The following is a 17,761-nucleotide window of genomic DNA, read 5'->3' on the forward strand; positions in this document are numbered from 1 at the left end:
TTTTAAGGGGTGTCTTGTGTGTGCGCAATTTCAGCCAACTTCACTCACACACGAAGCTCCTCTCCAGAAAAGGGGGATGACACTGCTTGGTCAGACTTACAAGTAGATTACATCAGGCCCATGATTCGCTCCTCTAGGGAAAACAAGTAAATGTTACCAGTAACATGCTTGTTTACCAAATGGGTGGAATGTCTCCCGGCCCCAAATTGCAAGACACAAACAGCAGCTGCCCTGATGATCAACCACAACTTCTCGCGTTTCGGCCTTTCCCAAAAGTTTGAGTCGGACCAAGGAAGTCACTTCACCAACGAGGTGATGACAAAGATGTGGGAGATACTTGGGGAAAGAGAAAACCCCATATTGCCTAACACCGAGCCTTTAGTGGGGGAGTTGAGAGGTACAATAAAATGATTGTGCATTCTTAAGGAGTCTGTGGTGGACTCTGGGGCTAGTTGGGACATCTGATTGCCACTTGTCCTGATGTCCATCCAGTTTACCCCATCTTCTGCGACAAAGCTGTCTCCATTTGAGCTAATGACTGGACGAGAAATGGTGTTACCACATCATCTGCTCTACAGAACGCAAGAGCAGACCCTGATTAACGTGTCCACAACACATGAATATATTGAGAATCTGAGAAAACACCTTCAGCATGCTTTTGCGTATGCTCAGCGTAATCTGGAAAAATCACCAGACGGGATGAAAACCCACTACGATTTAAAGACCACTAAAAAAGAATATCAAGGAGGAGACAGGGTCTACTTGTACAATTTTTAGAGGAACCAGACCAAGGAGCGGAAATTCCTTCCCCTCTGGCAGAGGGCGCTGTGCTCGAGGTCGTGGCGTCGATTGTCCCTCGATGGGCTCCGTACCTTGTCGACGCCACTGATGGTATAAGTAGCTCGAGCCGTGCCCGTTGGCTTCAGTTCTGTTTTTTCAATTAAATATTGGCGGAACACCCAGGCGTGCCTCATGACTGATGTACTCTTCGTGAGAGGAAAGTGTAAGAAAACGCAAACTGTATTGTTGGTTAGGTTGGGAGGGTTCCTCATCTTATGATAGACTCCATAGTAGTGGCAATTTTGGAGGTGGGAGTACTGGATACTGTTTTCATGGACGGAATGAAGTACCGCCTTGGCAAGTAACCCCTCATTGGAGGAGGAAGCATCTAAGCAATAATGCTTGACGAAAGTATGCATCGATTTCCATGTTTCAGCTGAACAGATATCCGCTGCAGGAACTCCCCTCTTCAGAGCCACAGAAGTAGCCATCTCCCTAGTGGAATGGGCTCGCAGCCCATCTGGGGGGTCCTTTCTCGCCAATCTGTAGCATTCAATTATGGTCAGAATGATCCAGCGGGATATGGTTTTGTCACTGATAGTCCCAATTTATGACCTGTATAACCTACAAAGAGTTGGTCATCTTGACGTAATTTTGACATTCTTGAAATGTAAAAACTGAGAGCCCTTTTGGGGTCCAGTCTATGCAGTCTCTCCTCTTCTTTGCCCGAATGAGGAGGAGGATAGAATGTTGGTAAAATAATTTTTTGTGACAAATGGAAGTCAGAAACCACTTTTGGTAAAAAAGGAAGGTTTAACTTTAAGAACTACCTTGTCCTTGTAGAAAGTAGTATATGGAGGTTTACATGAGAGAGCCTGTAGTTCACTAACCCTGCGGGCTGATGTTAAGGCCACAAGAAGGACAGTTTTGTCCCGTGAGGCTTCTAACATTAAAGAGTGTAGAGGCTCAAAAGTTATACAAGTTAGAAACTTAAGTAGATGTAAATCCCAAGTTGGGACATGAAAAGGTACTAGAGGGTATATGTTAGTAAGCCCTTTGAGAAATTGAATTATTAATGGAATTTTGAAGTAGGAAACCTCTTTTGAGGAGCGCTTGAAAATGGACAGCAAGATATCCTTTAATCGTTCCGATCTGGAGCCCCAGATTGGCTAGATGTAATAGGAAAGAAAGCACCATTGGGGTGCCACATTGAAAAGGGTCCACATCCTTATCTTTGCACCAGTTACTGAACTTGTTCCAACGACATTGTTCGTTGCTGGCCTTCTGGTCGAAAGCAAAATCTCCATAACGTCATCCGGAAGATACCAATCCTTGTATCTCAACCTCTCAGAAACCATGCGTGAAGGTTGAGTGTCTTGACCTCTGGATGGAGAACCCAACCTTCCTCTTGCGAGAGAAGATCCTCTCTTTGCGGAAGACGTATTGAAGGGCAGATGGACATGTCCAGAAAGTCAGCGTACCACGTCCTCCTGGCCCAATCCGGGGCAATTAGGATCATGGTTTTCCTGAACTTTCTCAACCTCCTGATTACTTGAGGAATCACGGGGACTGGAGGAAACGTGTACAGAAGTGGGAACTTCCACTCCACTACGAACGCGTCTCCTAGAGCTCCTCTCGGAGGAAATTCCCTTGAGCAGTACTGCTCGCACCTCCGGTTGATCGCGGTAGCGAACAGATCCACTTGAGGGGTTCCCCAAAAGGCGAAGATCTCCAGAAGGACTTCCTGAGCTAGCTCCCACTCGTGGGAGACTGTGCTCTGCCTGCTCAGAGTGTCTGCCGCCGTGTTCTGCTCTCTGGCTAGGTGAACTGCTGATAGAGAGATTCCTTCTCGTATTGCCCAGAACCAGAGCTGCATTGCCTCTCTGCACAGAGGTAGTGACCCTACGCCTCCTCTCTTGATGAGGTAGTACATGGCCACCATGGTGTCCGTCATTATCAGGACATTCTTTCCCTGTACAGAGGGCAGGAAGGCCTTCAGCACTAGTCTGATTGCCCTCAGCTCCAATAGGTTGATGTGTAGTTTGGACTCCGATGGAGACCAACGACCACTGATTGTCAGATCGTTGGTGTGTGCTCCCCACCCCGTGAGTGAGGCATACGTTACTACTGTTATCTCCGGCCATGGTTGCCAAAAAGATTCTCCTTTTGAGGATGTTGTCGTTGCAGGCCCACCATAGTAGATCCTGAGCAACTGCGCTCGGAACTTGCAGAAGATCCGACATATTCCCTGAGAACTGGGACCACTGAGTTCTGAGGGCCCATTGAAGGGATCTCATTCTCAATCTGGCCTCTGGTACTAGGAAAATGCAGGATGCCATGAGGCCTAGCAACCTCAAAAAATCGAAGGTCCGTAGATGCTGGGCATTCTGGAACTTTGTTACCATCTGCAGAATGTGGAGAGCTCTCCCCTCGGGAGGCGAGGCTTTTCCCAAGGAGGTATCCAAAACTGCTCCGATAAACTGGAGCTTTTGGGATGGTACCATGTGGGACTTATTGAAATTGAGGGATAAGCCCAATTTGTGAAGGAAGTGGCAGGTGATCGAAAGATGTTCCTGAGCTTGTTTGGGAGAACGTGCTCTGATCAACCAATCGTCCAGGTAGGGGTGGACGTGAATCCCCCTCTCCTGAGACTCGCTGCCACCACCGCCATTAATTTGGTGAAAACCCTCGGGGCGGAGGTTAACCCGAATGGCAGAACTCGAAACTGATAGTGAGAATTGCTAATCGCAAACCTCAGGTACTTTCTGTGCTTGAGATGGATTGGCACATTAAAGTAAGCATCCTGAAGGTCCAATGATACCAACCAGTCTTGGAGTTGGAGAGCCTGAAGGATCTGAGAAAGGGTCACCATCTTGAACTTGTCCTTCCTGAGGAACTTGTTCAAGTTTCTTAAGTCCAAGATGGGTCTCAATACGCCATCCTTTTTTGGGATGAGAAAGTATGGGGAGTACCAACCCTTGTTCCTCTCCGCTACAGGTACTTGTTCTATAGCACCTTTCTCCAGCAGGGTTAAAATTTCCTGCAACAGGAGCGGATTTGGAATTTTGACAGAGTTGGTTCCCGGTAGATGGTTCTGAGGCCTTTTTAGGAAGGGGAGACAGTAACCTTGAGCTACTGTTTCCAGTGCCCAAGCATCTGAGGTAATGCCCCGCCATTCCTTCAGATGCTGAGATCCTGCCTCCCACTGGGGTTTTGTGTAACAAGGTCTGAGTGATTTGGAGGCGGCTGCAGGAGCGGCCGAGGGCAAAGGTGCCGATCCTGAGGCTGGTTTTGTACCTCTTCCTTTTTACAAAAGTTAAATAAAGATATTGAAAAAGAAGAAAAGACATAGAACAAAGCATTCATCATATATACATAGATTCACAAAGAAAGGTATATTCATCAAAAAGCAATTTGGAAGATTTTTTCTCAATTAAGTTGTTGACAGTAACTAGCCCTGTGGCTTCGCACCAGTAGGTCCCACAGTCATCAAACCAAGTTTAGGCGACTCCATGAAAAAGATAGTATCTACAAATATGGCGATCAGCGACATAAGATGATGAGAAAGGGTAATTATTAAAATGTGGGATTTCTAGGTCCAAACGCCAGATCCAACCCCCTGCCCGTGTCATATGATGGATGGGGTATCCTCCCCTGACTGGTCAAATCACACCTACTTTCTCTGAGCCTACCGGCTTAGGGAGGGGGAGGGAAACCCTTGACCATTGCCCAATCAGTTGTGTGAGAAGAATGACACAGCAGTGATGTCATTTGGCTTATAAATAGGTTGTTACTTCTCAACTGGGGATGATTCGCTCTACAGAATCCGAGCTGTACAGCTGACAGGAGATCTGAGGCTATACTTTCAGGAATTGGGCCTAATCCTGGAGTGAAGCAGGGATCTGGAGTAACTGGTTGGGATCACAGAGTGAGGCCTTGATTGACTCAGTGATCGTCCTGGCAGTGGAGCCCAGCCATAGAGTAAACACGTCCTATCTATGTAAGCACTAGCCTAGAGTGTCCAGAAGGAAAAATCCTGTATTCTGTTTGTGAAATTTAGTCATATTTCTATGGAAAAGTATTTGTATCTGTTTGTGCAATTTGGTCACTCTCCCCTTGACAAATACTGTGTACCTCTGTGCTTTTAAGTCATTTTTCCTATGTAACAAAATCATCCCTTGTGTATCTGTTGATCATAGTTCTCTTTCCCCTTAAAGGTCTTTTGTTTGTTTGCATTGTTAAGTTATTTCCCTAGCATTTTGCTTAGTAAATAAATTAATTCCCCTCCAATGAAATGCACAGAGCAAGATTGTTGCAGTTCGAAACCAACTATCTTGTGACCTGTGATGTTATTTAATTGTTATAGTCATTAAAGTCCCATTGTTGAAAGCGTGTGTGTCATTTCCGGCTCCAGCCAAATTCCTGGTGATTTATAATTTAGTTTTTCCAAAACATTCTCTTCCTTCTTTAAAAAGAGATTTTCCTACTCAACCCTTCTTCCTCTATCATGTTCTGAGCTCAGATTTAGTTTTGCACTTTCCTTATTTTATGATTTTGAGCTTGCCTGTCACTTTCAGCCCCAGTAAAACTTAGCGTGATTTGTATTTTCGTTTTTCTAAATCTTTCTTTTCACCTTTGAAAAATCATTTTTCCTACTCAATCCTTCTTTCTCTATCATACCCTAATCTCGGATTCAAATTCTATTCCCTTTTATTTTTGACTTTTATTTTTCATGGGCTGCCTGTGTAAAAATCGTTTTTCCTATTTGTGCAAGCTAGCCTGTGTTGAAGACCTATTTGTTCTTTAGTGTAAGCAGCCCGAAATACCCTTGTGTTCTGTCCCACGATAGTAGTATTGAATCATTAAAAAAAACAGTTTTCATTGTAACAGGGGGAGCGCTTAACTTTGCTGCCATCAGTTGAGGGAATTTAGTTGGCATTGCTTTTCACAACACATATTTGGTGGGGCATTGAAGTCTATCATAATTTGGTGATGTTCTAGAAAACTGTGCATTGTGTTGCCCCCTCAATAGTGGCTGCTGTCATATTTTGTTCCGATTGAATATTAAAGTAATAAATTAATAAAGTGGTCATTGACAACACACTGGTTCTTGGTCTATTGGGACAAAGGGTGCTGGTGGAGGTTGGGTGCGAGATGGGTTGGAGGCCTCCTTAAAAAAAAAAAAACATTTGGCGATTGTAAAAATAAAAAGCGGTTTGATTGTGCACACACCCATTGCAAGGGAATAAGGTCCCTGTCTTGCTTGTGCTGCATAATATGTCATGACATTACAAAGGCACAATCAAATTAAATAAACACTAGCCATTCTCGGCGTGACATACGCCGTTCTAGAATAATTTAAAGGTCAATGTCGGTCAGTAATTTATAGGGTCACCTCTGCCAAACCCCAGCCCCTTAAATATCGGAATTGCCACTGACCACTTCTGGTAAGGGAGCGTAGGTCCCTGTGACTTATTAATGGTCATTGAAAAGACTAAACGCATAGTTAACTGTCTTTGTTTGAATTTGAAAGGCATATTTGTATCAGATGGAATGAGAGGTAGGCACGGTATAATAACAGTATCTTAGGTTCTATCGATTATGCAGGCCTTTATGAGGTATCTTCGTAGATGCGTAATTGTCAACTTTTTTCCATTGCAGAGTCCCTGTGATGTTCATATGATTGCGTAGTAGCATAATTACAGGACCTACTTTCAGCTTTAGCTCGTGAGCCGGTAATTACCTGTTCTTTGACACTGGAACTGCTGTGCCCTGTGTGAAGAGAAGTGGAGGTGGAAAGAAGTAACTTAAAATTATTCCTAGTGTTTGCGATATTGGAAGGTGAAGGCGTAGAACGGTACTTGTTCCGTTTGTTAAAATGATAGCTGTTGTTGAAGTGAAAGGGCACATAGAGGTTCACTTTGCCAATTGGACACCAGAGGGAAACCTAAGACTGATGAATTGCATCAGCTGAGTAGGAAACATACCTAGGTGTTTTATGTATAGAGATTTTGTGCCCATTGCCTTCTCCACCCCATACTAGCCATCCCTAACAATTTTTTTTTTTAAAATAGTGACAACCATTTGGCAAAAATAGCTTATTACTTTTTGATTAATTTAATTAGTATTCACTTATATTTTAGTATAAAAACAATGTAGTCATGAGGATATAGTCAATCCTTTCTCCCAGGGCAGTCACAAGAGAAAAACAGAAGTGGTATAATCTCTATCCAGCTGCCTCCAGTTTGTGGCATGCTCGTCCCGAGCATCCTTTTGACTTGTAAATAATTGATTTGTGAGAAATAATTTCAGCAAACAGTTTTTTGCGGGAGCATTTTGCTGCATACACTTCCTTAGTTTTGCTGGTATATTGCATTTGGAGAATTCACTCTTTGATTACAGCTGTTTGCACAGGAGGAAAACACAGCACCATTTGTTGTATATCATATGCATACTTAAATACCAGCAAAATCTGATTTGCAGGAATTTCATGGAGCCTTCAAAAGATTTGCAACTTCTTGAAGTTTGCAATGTTTTGCAGAAAATGTCATGAAGTATGCTACTGCAAACTCCCGCAACTTTGTACACCCTTGCATATGACCTTTTAATCCTTGGAACACAGAACAAATCCATAGAAAGCCACCTATACTCTTAGGGAGTCATATTCTGATGAATTTCTGTAAGGCATATGTTTTTGCTGTAGCCCATAAAAAGTAAATTCGGACTGCAATGAAAAGATATACTTTCAGGCATGATCTGATCTTTGAAATACCAATTCCCAACCATGAGCCAGCCTGTTAAAATTAAATCTTACCGTGATATTAAGTAACTGCAATTTAAAAATAAATTCATACATATACACGGTTGTTTCATTTTTTAATAGCCAATGCATTGTCCTTCTGTAGGCACTAATCCAATGTGAGCAGCTGAAAAGTGAATTGGAGAGAAAGAAAGAACGTCTGGAAAGGGATATAACTGTGCAACAAGAGAAAATGACTGGTGAAAAACAAGCTGTACGTGATGAAATGAGAAAAGAAAGGGATGAAATGGCTTCAAAGGTAATTTATATCACATTGTTTTAAATGCAAATGGTGTTTCATTGTAAAATGTGTTGTTGGAGTGACTCGAAAGACCGCTCTGAACCCACATAGCTGCCTACCGCATTCACGTCCGCTTTGCGCGTTCTATTTTGTGTCTAGGGAATTTGTATGTCCTTTACTACACAGTGATTTGAGTCTTTGCTCCTTTGCCTTTGAAATATCTAATTGTCTATTGAAGTGCTTTTCTGTTTGAGTAGTGCCTTCATATCTTTGAAAGATTTTCCCCTCTCCACCTACTTGTTCTGCTACTTCCATCTCTCTTGCTGCCTTTGCTGTCTCGATTTTTTTCAATATATTTTATTGTTTTTCATGGGCAAGATTTCCCATAAATTATCAGCACACACATTTAGGAGAAGATAAAAAATAGGCTTCACTGAAAATAAAATAATTTGCGCATAAAAGGAAAATGCAAATATGCAATTTGTTTGGCTCCTTAAAGGAATAGTGCGCTCAGAAATGTTATAGTCCCGAGGGTTCGGGCATGTGTTTTTAAGCATACGTTGATTGATCGTACAAACATTTCCTATGCGTTTTACCGTAGTTTTCCTCTTTTGTACACATGCAAAATCAGGCAGCAGTGCGCAGCCATCTTGTGATAATCTTATCCGTTGCCGCATCGACCAAGCAGGACTGCTCAGGCGGCACTATTTCATATCCCCTGCTGCTGAGATCACTAGACACGTACCCGCCCATTTCACAACGCCAATGCATGTCTCGTATCAACATTCTCTGCGCTTCAGCTAATGACGTGTCTCCATGGAAATGGCAGGACGCCTCTCACCTCAATAAGTATAAACAGACCGCTTCTCATCAGACAACATCAGATTTGCTTTTCGAATCGTTTCACTGCCTTTTTTTTAGTATTCTGTGCCTCGTTTCTGTGCTCTGGTCAGCTACCTTTGTTGCTTGTAGCCCATGCAAACAGATACCAGTACCATTACTATCCATAATGGCAACAATACAGCCCTACCAGTACGAGCCGAGGCGGAATTACTTGAAAGAGAAAGATGCGCAAACGATGGGGCTTCAGACGACAGTTGGGAGGACGATTCAACAGATGAAGAGCCTGAGCCTAGTCGCATGGACGGCGTTTCCACCTAGTGTACCTGCAATCGGTGCGCGTTAATGCCAACCGAGGATAACTGCTGCTGCCGAGAAAACTCTGGATGCTTGTCCTACATATCGGAAGGTGAGAAACGGCCGCAATGCGTTACCGAGCTGCCAGATTTCAGGGCAGCATGCCTCACACAGACCATGTTGAGGATTATGATGGTGCTTATGCACGAACTTAGAGCAACAGTTCGCCCTCGCAATCCAAGTAACGAGTAAGTGTACTCTAGTTGTGATGTTACTTAGGCCACTACCATTTCATGGTTGTCTCCTATATTGTCGTAACTTTGATCTATCAATGCCAAACGAATGTAGTCTTGGAATTCTATACATGACTCGCAATTTGGGGAAATCATAGTGGTCTCCTTATGTTAATTTCATGTACATCCGTGAAGCAATATTTCTTTTTGTCCCAAATGTAATGGAATGCATAGTTGTTCAATATTGTACAGTGTCTAGGTAACATTTGTACTGGCAACAATGCCATTGGATACAAGAATTGTCATTGGCAACTAAGGTTTAATACACTTATCTTGTTCATTTAAAAACAGCTTGTATCTTTCTGTTTCACAGGTGGTACAGGCTGTTGGCCTATCGTTCGTTTACATGGTGGCTTCATGGGAGGCTTGGACACCGTGTTCGACGAGTAATACCCGCCTGTGTCATTGGTTCCATTAGAGAAACTTTCCCCAGTGACAGCGGTCAGTACAGGGGATTCTCCCACACTGTGCTACAACCAGAACTTTTTAATGTGTAGTACATTTGTGCCATCAAAATCAGAAACAAAATAAAACGCAACTGAACTTTTATCAATGGTCGTTTCAGTTGTTCAGTGAATCAAGTGTGTCTCCATTCAGGAATGTTCCGGGCCTTTCCTGCATGCCTCATGACCATCCATCACCCCTCCATTATCAAAGGGAGTTGACACCAGTGGATGTGTGCTGCCAAAGGGGGCTGGCAGTGGTGGGAACGGCCAAGGTGCCAAACACCATGTACACTTCAAATGTATCTTCTACACAGGAGCCATTGTACACATGGCCTCCCCAGACCCAGTGTCTCTGGGCAGGCGTGCATGAAGCTGGCAGCGCCTCTGCAATCCACATAAGTGTGTCTCCCTTCAGCAGTATTCCGGCCCTTTTCTGCACGCCTCTTGCTCATCCATCCCGCTCCACTATCAATGGCAGTTCACACCTGTGGCCATGCCCTCCCAAGTGGGCTGGCAGGGTGGTAACGGCAAAGGTGCCAAACACCATGTACACTTCAAAGGTATCTTACGTACAGGGGTCATTGTTCACATGCCCTCCTCAGACCCTGTGTCTCCAGGCAGGCTCCCCTTGAAGCAGGCCGCGCACCTGCAATCCACATAAGTGTGTCACCCTTCAGCAGTGTTCCGGCCCTTGTATGCATGCCTCTTGCCCATCCATCCCACCTCCACTATCAGTGGCAGTACACACCTGTGGCCGTGCCTTCCCAAGGGGGCTGGCAGGGTGGGAACGGCCAAGGTGCCAAACACCATGTACACTTCAAAGGTATCTTACATGCAGGGGCCACTGTTCGCATGCCCTCCTAAGACCCCGTTTCTCCAGGCAGGCTCCCCTTGAAGCAGGCCGCACACCTGCTATCCGCATAAGACCACACCATATACACGTCCTTCATTCACATACACACCCTCTTTTCTAATTCTTTATAAACCACTTGATATTTATCATGAGAACATCTTTGAGCACTGCAAGTCAACTCGTGAACGTGCTACCTGAGAACCTCTGTGACCACTGCGAGTCAGCTTGTCGTCGTGCTACCTGTGAACATCTACCTGTTCTCCTGCCACTAACTACCCTGCTTGCTGAATCTAACTGTTTGTTGGTCAAGGTAAGGGCAGGTCACCTAATCATATCTCCTTGATCTCTGAACTTCTATCTATTTCGAACGAACGTACCCAGTAGTGTTATGTTCATTCATCTCATTGCCATTGACTTGATTTTAATTTGTTCTGTTATCGATATATATCAATTGTCATCAGTGTCAATTGGGATCGAATTGCATCCTTCGCGGACCGTGTCTATAAGCATATTTCCTTTTGATACACGATAGTACATTCAAGGGATGAGTAATGTTATGATTTTGTCACATCAATTAATTGTTTATGAAAGTTATCCTATAATACAGCCGGCCACGCTGGTTTTGCTTCGGTGACCAAAACATAGCTTGCATAGAAAACATTTATGGTATAATTCCTTCTTTCTCACGCTTTTATGCAAAGTAAATTTCAAATAATGTTGCAGAATTTCCAACAATGCCTGCATGTACGGTTTTCGGTTGCCCTTCTAAGACCCATACCAAATCTGAAGGCACTACAATGCATGTATTCCCAAGGAATATAGATCGAATAAGAGAATGGGTCGGATATTGCGGATTTGAGCCGGCAGAACTTGAAAATAGAGCCCATGAAGTCTTGGGGGACTCGAGGGGTGATCGATTCCGCATCTGCAGCCTGCACTTTACCCCGAATATGTATGACCAATCCAAGTACACAAAGAAGAATCGACTCAGAAGGACTCGTAAATTGCTCCCAAATGCAATTCCGACTCTATTCAGGCACGGGCCGCCTAAGGTGCGTCACGGCTCTGGATTTAGCCGTAGCCCTTGGGGTAGTGAACAGGTAAGTAAATGGTGTACATTTCCCTTATAATACTTTTCATATTTTCAAGATTGTATTGCTTTGTAACTAAACCCCAGTATGCTAAACATCTGTCCTTGGTTTTAGGCGCATCATAGAAAACAATTTATGCTTTTGCCCAATGGCCAGAAAATGTATTTAATGTGACCGGCGAAGCCAGCAAAGTGTTGTTGGACCATTGCTACAATGTGACTGCTCCACCAGATGAAGAGGAAACTGAATGTAATGAAGATGCTTTTGAATTAGTTGCAGACCACTTGACACAATCGACACCCGCCAAAAAAGGGCCACCCAAAAACCAATCGACATTGATGTTTTCTATGATTCATGTTCAAGTAACAGACGCTGAAATGACAGAGACTGAAGCATCAATACAATTGACCGAGGAAGTAGACCAAGATCTCGACTACAGTATGTCCAGTTTGGCTGATATGTCAACCACAGTTCAGTCAGAAAGAACATTAATGCAGGATGATAGTCTAATAAAGGAGCCCAAATACATAGTATTCGACAGAAGCTTGATGGAGATTATAATGATGCTGAAATGTGTGCATTCAATGAGAGGGGAATTTTGTGGGAAGCCATTGGTGAATGTGACTAGTGTATCACAAGGCAGTAACCTCAAAATACATGCCACCTGTGAAATGCTCCATGAAAAGTTTTCATGGTCTGCTCAACCGATGCTGGGGAAACTGCCAGCTGGGAATCTACTGTGTGTAGCTGCTTTACTTTTCAGTGGCTCTAGTTTCATTCAATTTTCCAGTTTCTGTCAATTTATGGAACTCCATTTCATTTCTAAAACACAGTACTACAAATATCAACGCCAATATCTATTCCCTGCCATTAGTGAAGCTTGGAAAATTGAACAATTGTCTATTCAAAGTACATTCTCTGAAAAACGGTTCAGGCTAGCTAGCGACGGACATTGTGACAGCCCCGGATCTTCAGCAAAGTACTGCACATACCACTTTCAGGACATGGAAACTAAAAAAATTGTGAGTTCGGAGATCGTGCTGGTGTCCGAATGTAAATCCTCCGTGGCCATGGAGAAACTTGGTTTTATAAAATCACTGGAAGATCTCCAATCGAGGGGAATGCAAATGGACCTCATAGCCACGGACAGACATGATTCAATAGCCAAGACAATGAGAGAGCAGTTTCCAAATATTCGCCATCAATTTGATGTATAACACGTTGCCAAATCCATCAATAAAATAATCTCAGCTGCAGGGAAAAAAAAAGGTTCTGAAAATATTTTACAGTGGTCGCAGTCTTTCAGCAATCATCTTTGGTGGAGCTCCAAAACTTGTGATGGGTCTGTGGAAATTATACTAGAAAAATGGCAGTCACTAATGCACCACTGTTCCAACGTTGGGGCCTGTCATCTGTACCCTTACATGTTCCGCACTCCTCTCCTGCACTTATCAGATGTTACCCTATCTGAATTGCCCTGTACTGCACCCTTCACTGGCCGCACTAATCACTGCTATTACCTTATTTATTCACTTATTTATCCACTAACGTATTATTTATCCTATGCCTTGCACTTCTTTGCCCCCTCCCTTTTTTCCTTTGCACTTTCCCCCTTTCCCATGCACTTGCACGTTGTCAATGTCACTGGTTCTAGTAAGATCGTTTGTTTTTTGTTTTTCTCCCCTGCTCCCCCTCCCTTTGCCTGGTCGCGCTCTGAAACACCTGTGTATGGGCGCAATATAAATAGAATATCATATCATATCATAACGTTCACTCTTGGACAGAAAACCAACATTTCCAGCAATGTGCACATGGCCCTTTGTCGCGAACGGAAGAAGTGATTGATTCCATCTTCACCTCCACACAAAGCCCTTGAGAAGATTGTGTTTGATAAAACTCTATCAAGAGGTCTGAAGGGACTCTCAGAATTCTGTCACACAGCAGATTTGGAGGTATTCCACAATATGTGCAGGCCAAAGAGATTGCATTTCGGCATAGACGGGATGAAATATAGGAGATTACTAGTGGTATTAGCGCATAACGAGAATGTAGGCCGTGAACAATCGAGGACTGCAGGAAACTTTGGGATGCTTTGCTACACTATGGCCTTTACGAAAAGAAGCAACAAATGGGTGGTCAAGCCAATATATGAGGAAATGGAATTCAATTTTGTGAAAGATATTATTATTAATGTCTGTCATGCATCAGCCGTGGAGGTGTTGGCTCCGATGGAGATGCATCTAAAAGGGACGCATGAGTTCTGTTTTGCCGGTCTATGCTTTTTCAATATGGCCGCCGGAACGTATTTACGTTGCACCCACCATTGACCTGATGCATTGTAGCGTTTGCCTAAACCTTAGACGTTGCCGGTCTCTGTGCTCAGTAACTTGCTCTTTGCTACCTTCAGTATTTCTTGATTAGTTAATTGCTTTGTCTATCTCCTGCATGACTCGTGGCTCCAGCTCCTTTCAGGTATTTCTTTAGCAGCCTTTATTCTAACTGTACATGGAAGTAGGTTCTCGATCTATTCGCTCTATTTTTCTATTTACTTTTGCTCTTTCATTTTGCTTCCCTTTTTCTATTTTTGTCTTGTTAGGGGTAAACGGGGCACCCGTTCTCTTGTGCCGTGCTCTTCCTTATGATTCTCTCTCCAGCTATACAGTTCACTTCGAATGGATTGTGTCCTCCCACGTATTCCTCATTTTAGATATAGCCTTACCTTCAGCTTGCTCCTTACCTTCAGCTTGCTGCTTCGGAATTTTTTTTCTCCTTTCCACCAGAGGGCGCTCCCCTCGAGGACACGGTGTCGATGTCCCTCGGCGGCACCCGTCGAACACCGACGTCATCGTCTGTATAAGAGCCTCGAGCGCGCCCGCTGGCTTCAGTTCCGTTTTTCCGTTAGCTTCGCTTCGTATCATTTCAAACGGCGCTTCAATCTCTTGTGAAGAAAAAGCTATGTCGTCTTCTTCGAACCCTTCTCGACGTCTTCGGAGGAGATGATAGCATGCCCATCAAAGCATGACTCCCCGAGTAAATGGGATGCCTTTCGAGTTTCCATGCTAAACATTTTTGAGAATGCGGCCCTGACCCTCTCAAAAAAGGCAAAAGAAGACCATGCCCCTACTCACGAAAAACGTGACAGAGGGAGGTCCAAAACAAGGAAAGCTGATATAAAGTCGTTGAAGGTGTCATCGAGGGACTCTTCTCGATCACCTCATGAAAAAGACCCTTCGGTGCATAAATCGAAGGTAGAGGGAAACAAAAAGGCATCGAAACATCATACGCCATCGAAGTCGACATCAACGGCATCGAAGACTTCGAAGGCCCTTGAGTCGAAAATTCCTTCAAAGGAAACTACGTCGAGTTCACGTTCGATAACTTCGAAAACTCCTTCGACAGTTTCCGCAACCCCCTCGACGATTACATCAAGTTCATCAAAGGGTCCCTCGACGATGTCGAAGGATGTGGTTATGACATCAGCGTCATGGACGTTTACGTCGACGCCCAAGCCTTTTATAAGGGAAAAACCTACATTACCAGAAAAGGTTTTTCAACCTGAGAATAGACATGATTTTTTCAGGACCATGTCATCTATCCATGAGGGAGAATCATCAGAAGAGGAAAAAGTCACCTCTGCTGGTGTTAAATTTGGCACAAGATCTGTTCCAGAGGAATTCATTAATCTACAGGAATGTTTACAGACTGCAAGTGGTTTGGACACTTCTCCAGAGTACGAATTTGACAAGCCAGACCCATCAGAGCAAGCTGATGCAGGCTACAGAAAACTCATGAATAGAGTTACAGAATTTATGGGGTGGGCTAGAAGTTCACCAGTCTGTCAAGATGATGACATGACTGATATAATATCAGGAACTCCTCAAAAAGACCCCATTCTCCCTTTTCACATTGCCTTACAGAGAAGGGTTAGTTCTGCATGGGAACACCCTGAAGCCATCCCGGGAGTTAATAAAATATTTGTGTCTAAATATAGACCCTGCAATTCTGATCCAGAATACATGAGTAAACATCCAACTCCAGAAAGTCTGGTAGTACAAGCAGCCACTTCCACAAGAAATGCTGCATACCCTACAATCCCTACAGATAGGGACGATAAAAAGGTGGATGCATGGTCTAGGATGATTTTTACATCCGGGAGTATGGCTTTGAAGTCTACTAATGTAACCTGTACCATGGCAAGGTTCACTTATACCCTGTGGGACTGCATGCCCGTTGGGGCGTTGCTGCAGGACCCGTGCAAAGGACAGTTTGTTTGGAGTCTGGAAACAGAAATTATTTGTGACCTTACTAAACCATGGACATTATTATACTGCCCTGGTAAAGCACATCTTGAAAAATGTGCCACCGTCCATCGCTGATTGTGTTAATATATTGAGGCTGAACTCTAGTTTTGTTCTGCTCATCGCCATTTAGTTCTACTTTGTAGAGAACTTGCCTTTTGATCTATATTCAGTTCCCAGGATTTCTATTCGGGAAAACGCGACCAGTTGCAGGTTGAGATAACAGCAAGATTGTGGATTCAGCCTGTATAAGTTCTACAGCAGAATGTTCTATTGTCTTAGATATTTTTTATATGTATTTCTATTTTAAGTGGCAACCATTTCAATGGGAGTGCGCCGTCCTGAAGAAGATGGGCATCAACCGTGAAACAGCTTAGATGCTCCGCACCTTCGAAACTACCTTTTTCCATCCATGCCAGACCTAGAACTATACATTAGGTCATGACAGTTTAGTAGTTGACGTACGGCACCCCTTTTAGCTTCAGAAGAAACCATTATTGTATTGACGATGCATTTGTGGTACTTCCTGAACTGACATATGCTTCCGTAACTTCTGACCACCACTTGAATGATCCCCTTCATCCAGGTAAGGTGTTCGGACAGCTCGGAATTATTATGCCAGTATTGATTGAATTGACAGTATTGTTTTTATACAAGCACTTTGTTTGATTATGCACTTTACCTTTACAAACAATATGCTCTTATTAGATATGAGCTAGAAATAAAGTTTAATATGTATGTTTTAAACTAATGATGAATTTCAAATAAAATAACTTTATTTTTCATATAGGTTTTTTATGTGTCTTGATCTGTGATCACGAACTTGTGGGCCCTTCCCTTCCCTGATCCTATGCCGGATCCCCTTACAATTTGGTATTTGATTCTGCTGACATGTTCCTTGTTGTTATTATAGTTGTTACTTCCTCTGTGTCATCGAAGTAGAGGTTCACCCATCCCTTGTTTCGATTGTCAGCGGCAGCTGAACACATCCCAGAAGGTGAAGAGCGTGATGGTTTTCTAGCCATAATAAGGGATGTAAAGGAGGCTTCGGGAGAATGCCTTCAATCAGGTTTGGACACAGCTGACAGTATCAGTAGGTCCATGGCAACTATCACGGTGCTACGTAGATTCGCGTGGCTAAGAAAGTCTGGTTTTGCACCGGATGTGCAATCCAGGCTTCTTAATATGCCTTTTGACGGCTGAAGGTTGTTTTGCAGCAAGGCGGATGAAAGTTTGGAGAAGCTGCAGACCTCCAAAGCGGCGGCTAAATCTCTCAGTGCCGCTATAAAACAACTTCAGCAACGCCCCTACACAGGCTCATTGTAACGCTCACCTGATTCTCGCAGAGGTGCCGGTCTTGACTGGGCGACTACCGTATCTTCAAAGGTGATGTGTAGCACCCGGTTGGCTCTTTGGGCTGGACCTCTGTGCACTGTATGCCTGACTTCAAGAGTAAGATGTCTGCAGACAGAAAATATGGGATTAATGAACTGGGGTTATTGGGGTGTCCCTATCTCTTCCCTTTTTTGCTCTCCTGTAAACCCCCAAAGGTTAACGCTCTCACCTTAGGTAAGTGAATGCCGAGCTCTCCATCTGCCTCGGGGCAGGGTGCTGTAACCAGTTTCTTCACTGGATCGGTAGCGCAGGCCTCTTGACTTCAGAGGACTGCTGTCCGTCGTTTACTGCACGAACGGTAAGTTTCGAGTAATTCTATTGTCTTTAAAGTCTTTAGCAATGATGTCTCTTGTTTTGCAGGTTCCGGCGATGGCGGATGACGGGCTGAAGTGAGTTGAAGATGGAGTCCGTATGATGAATAGAAGCGC

General features: G+C 43.8%; 1 protein-coding gene across 7 annotated transcripts in view; it reads left to right on the forward strand.

Moving 5' to 3' along the window:
• SDCCAG8 (SHH signaling and ciliogenesis regulator SDCCAG8) overlaps positions 1–17,761 on the forward strand; it is a 2,836,880-nt gene that overhangs the window by 803,017 nt on the left and 2,016,102 nt on the right. For all 7 annotated transcript variants that reach the window (XM_069607960.1, XM_069607958.1, XM_069607955.1 and 4 more), the window contains one exon: positions 7,686–7,838. In XM_069607960.1, the coding sequence (XP_069464061.1) occupies positions 7,686–7,838 (153 nt within the window). The remainder of the gene's footprint in view (positions 1–7,685; positions 7,839–17,761) is intronic.

Source organism: Ambystoma mexicanum, chromosome 4q (assembly GCF_040938575.1).
Source record: "Ambystoma mexicanum isolate Mex_15411 chromosome 4q, UKY_AmexF1_1, whole genome shotgun sequence".
NCBI classification, from domain to species: Eukaryota; Metazoa; Chordata; class Amphibia; order Caudata; family Ambystomatidae; genus Ambystoma; species Ambystoma mexicanum.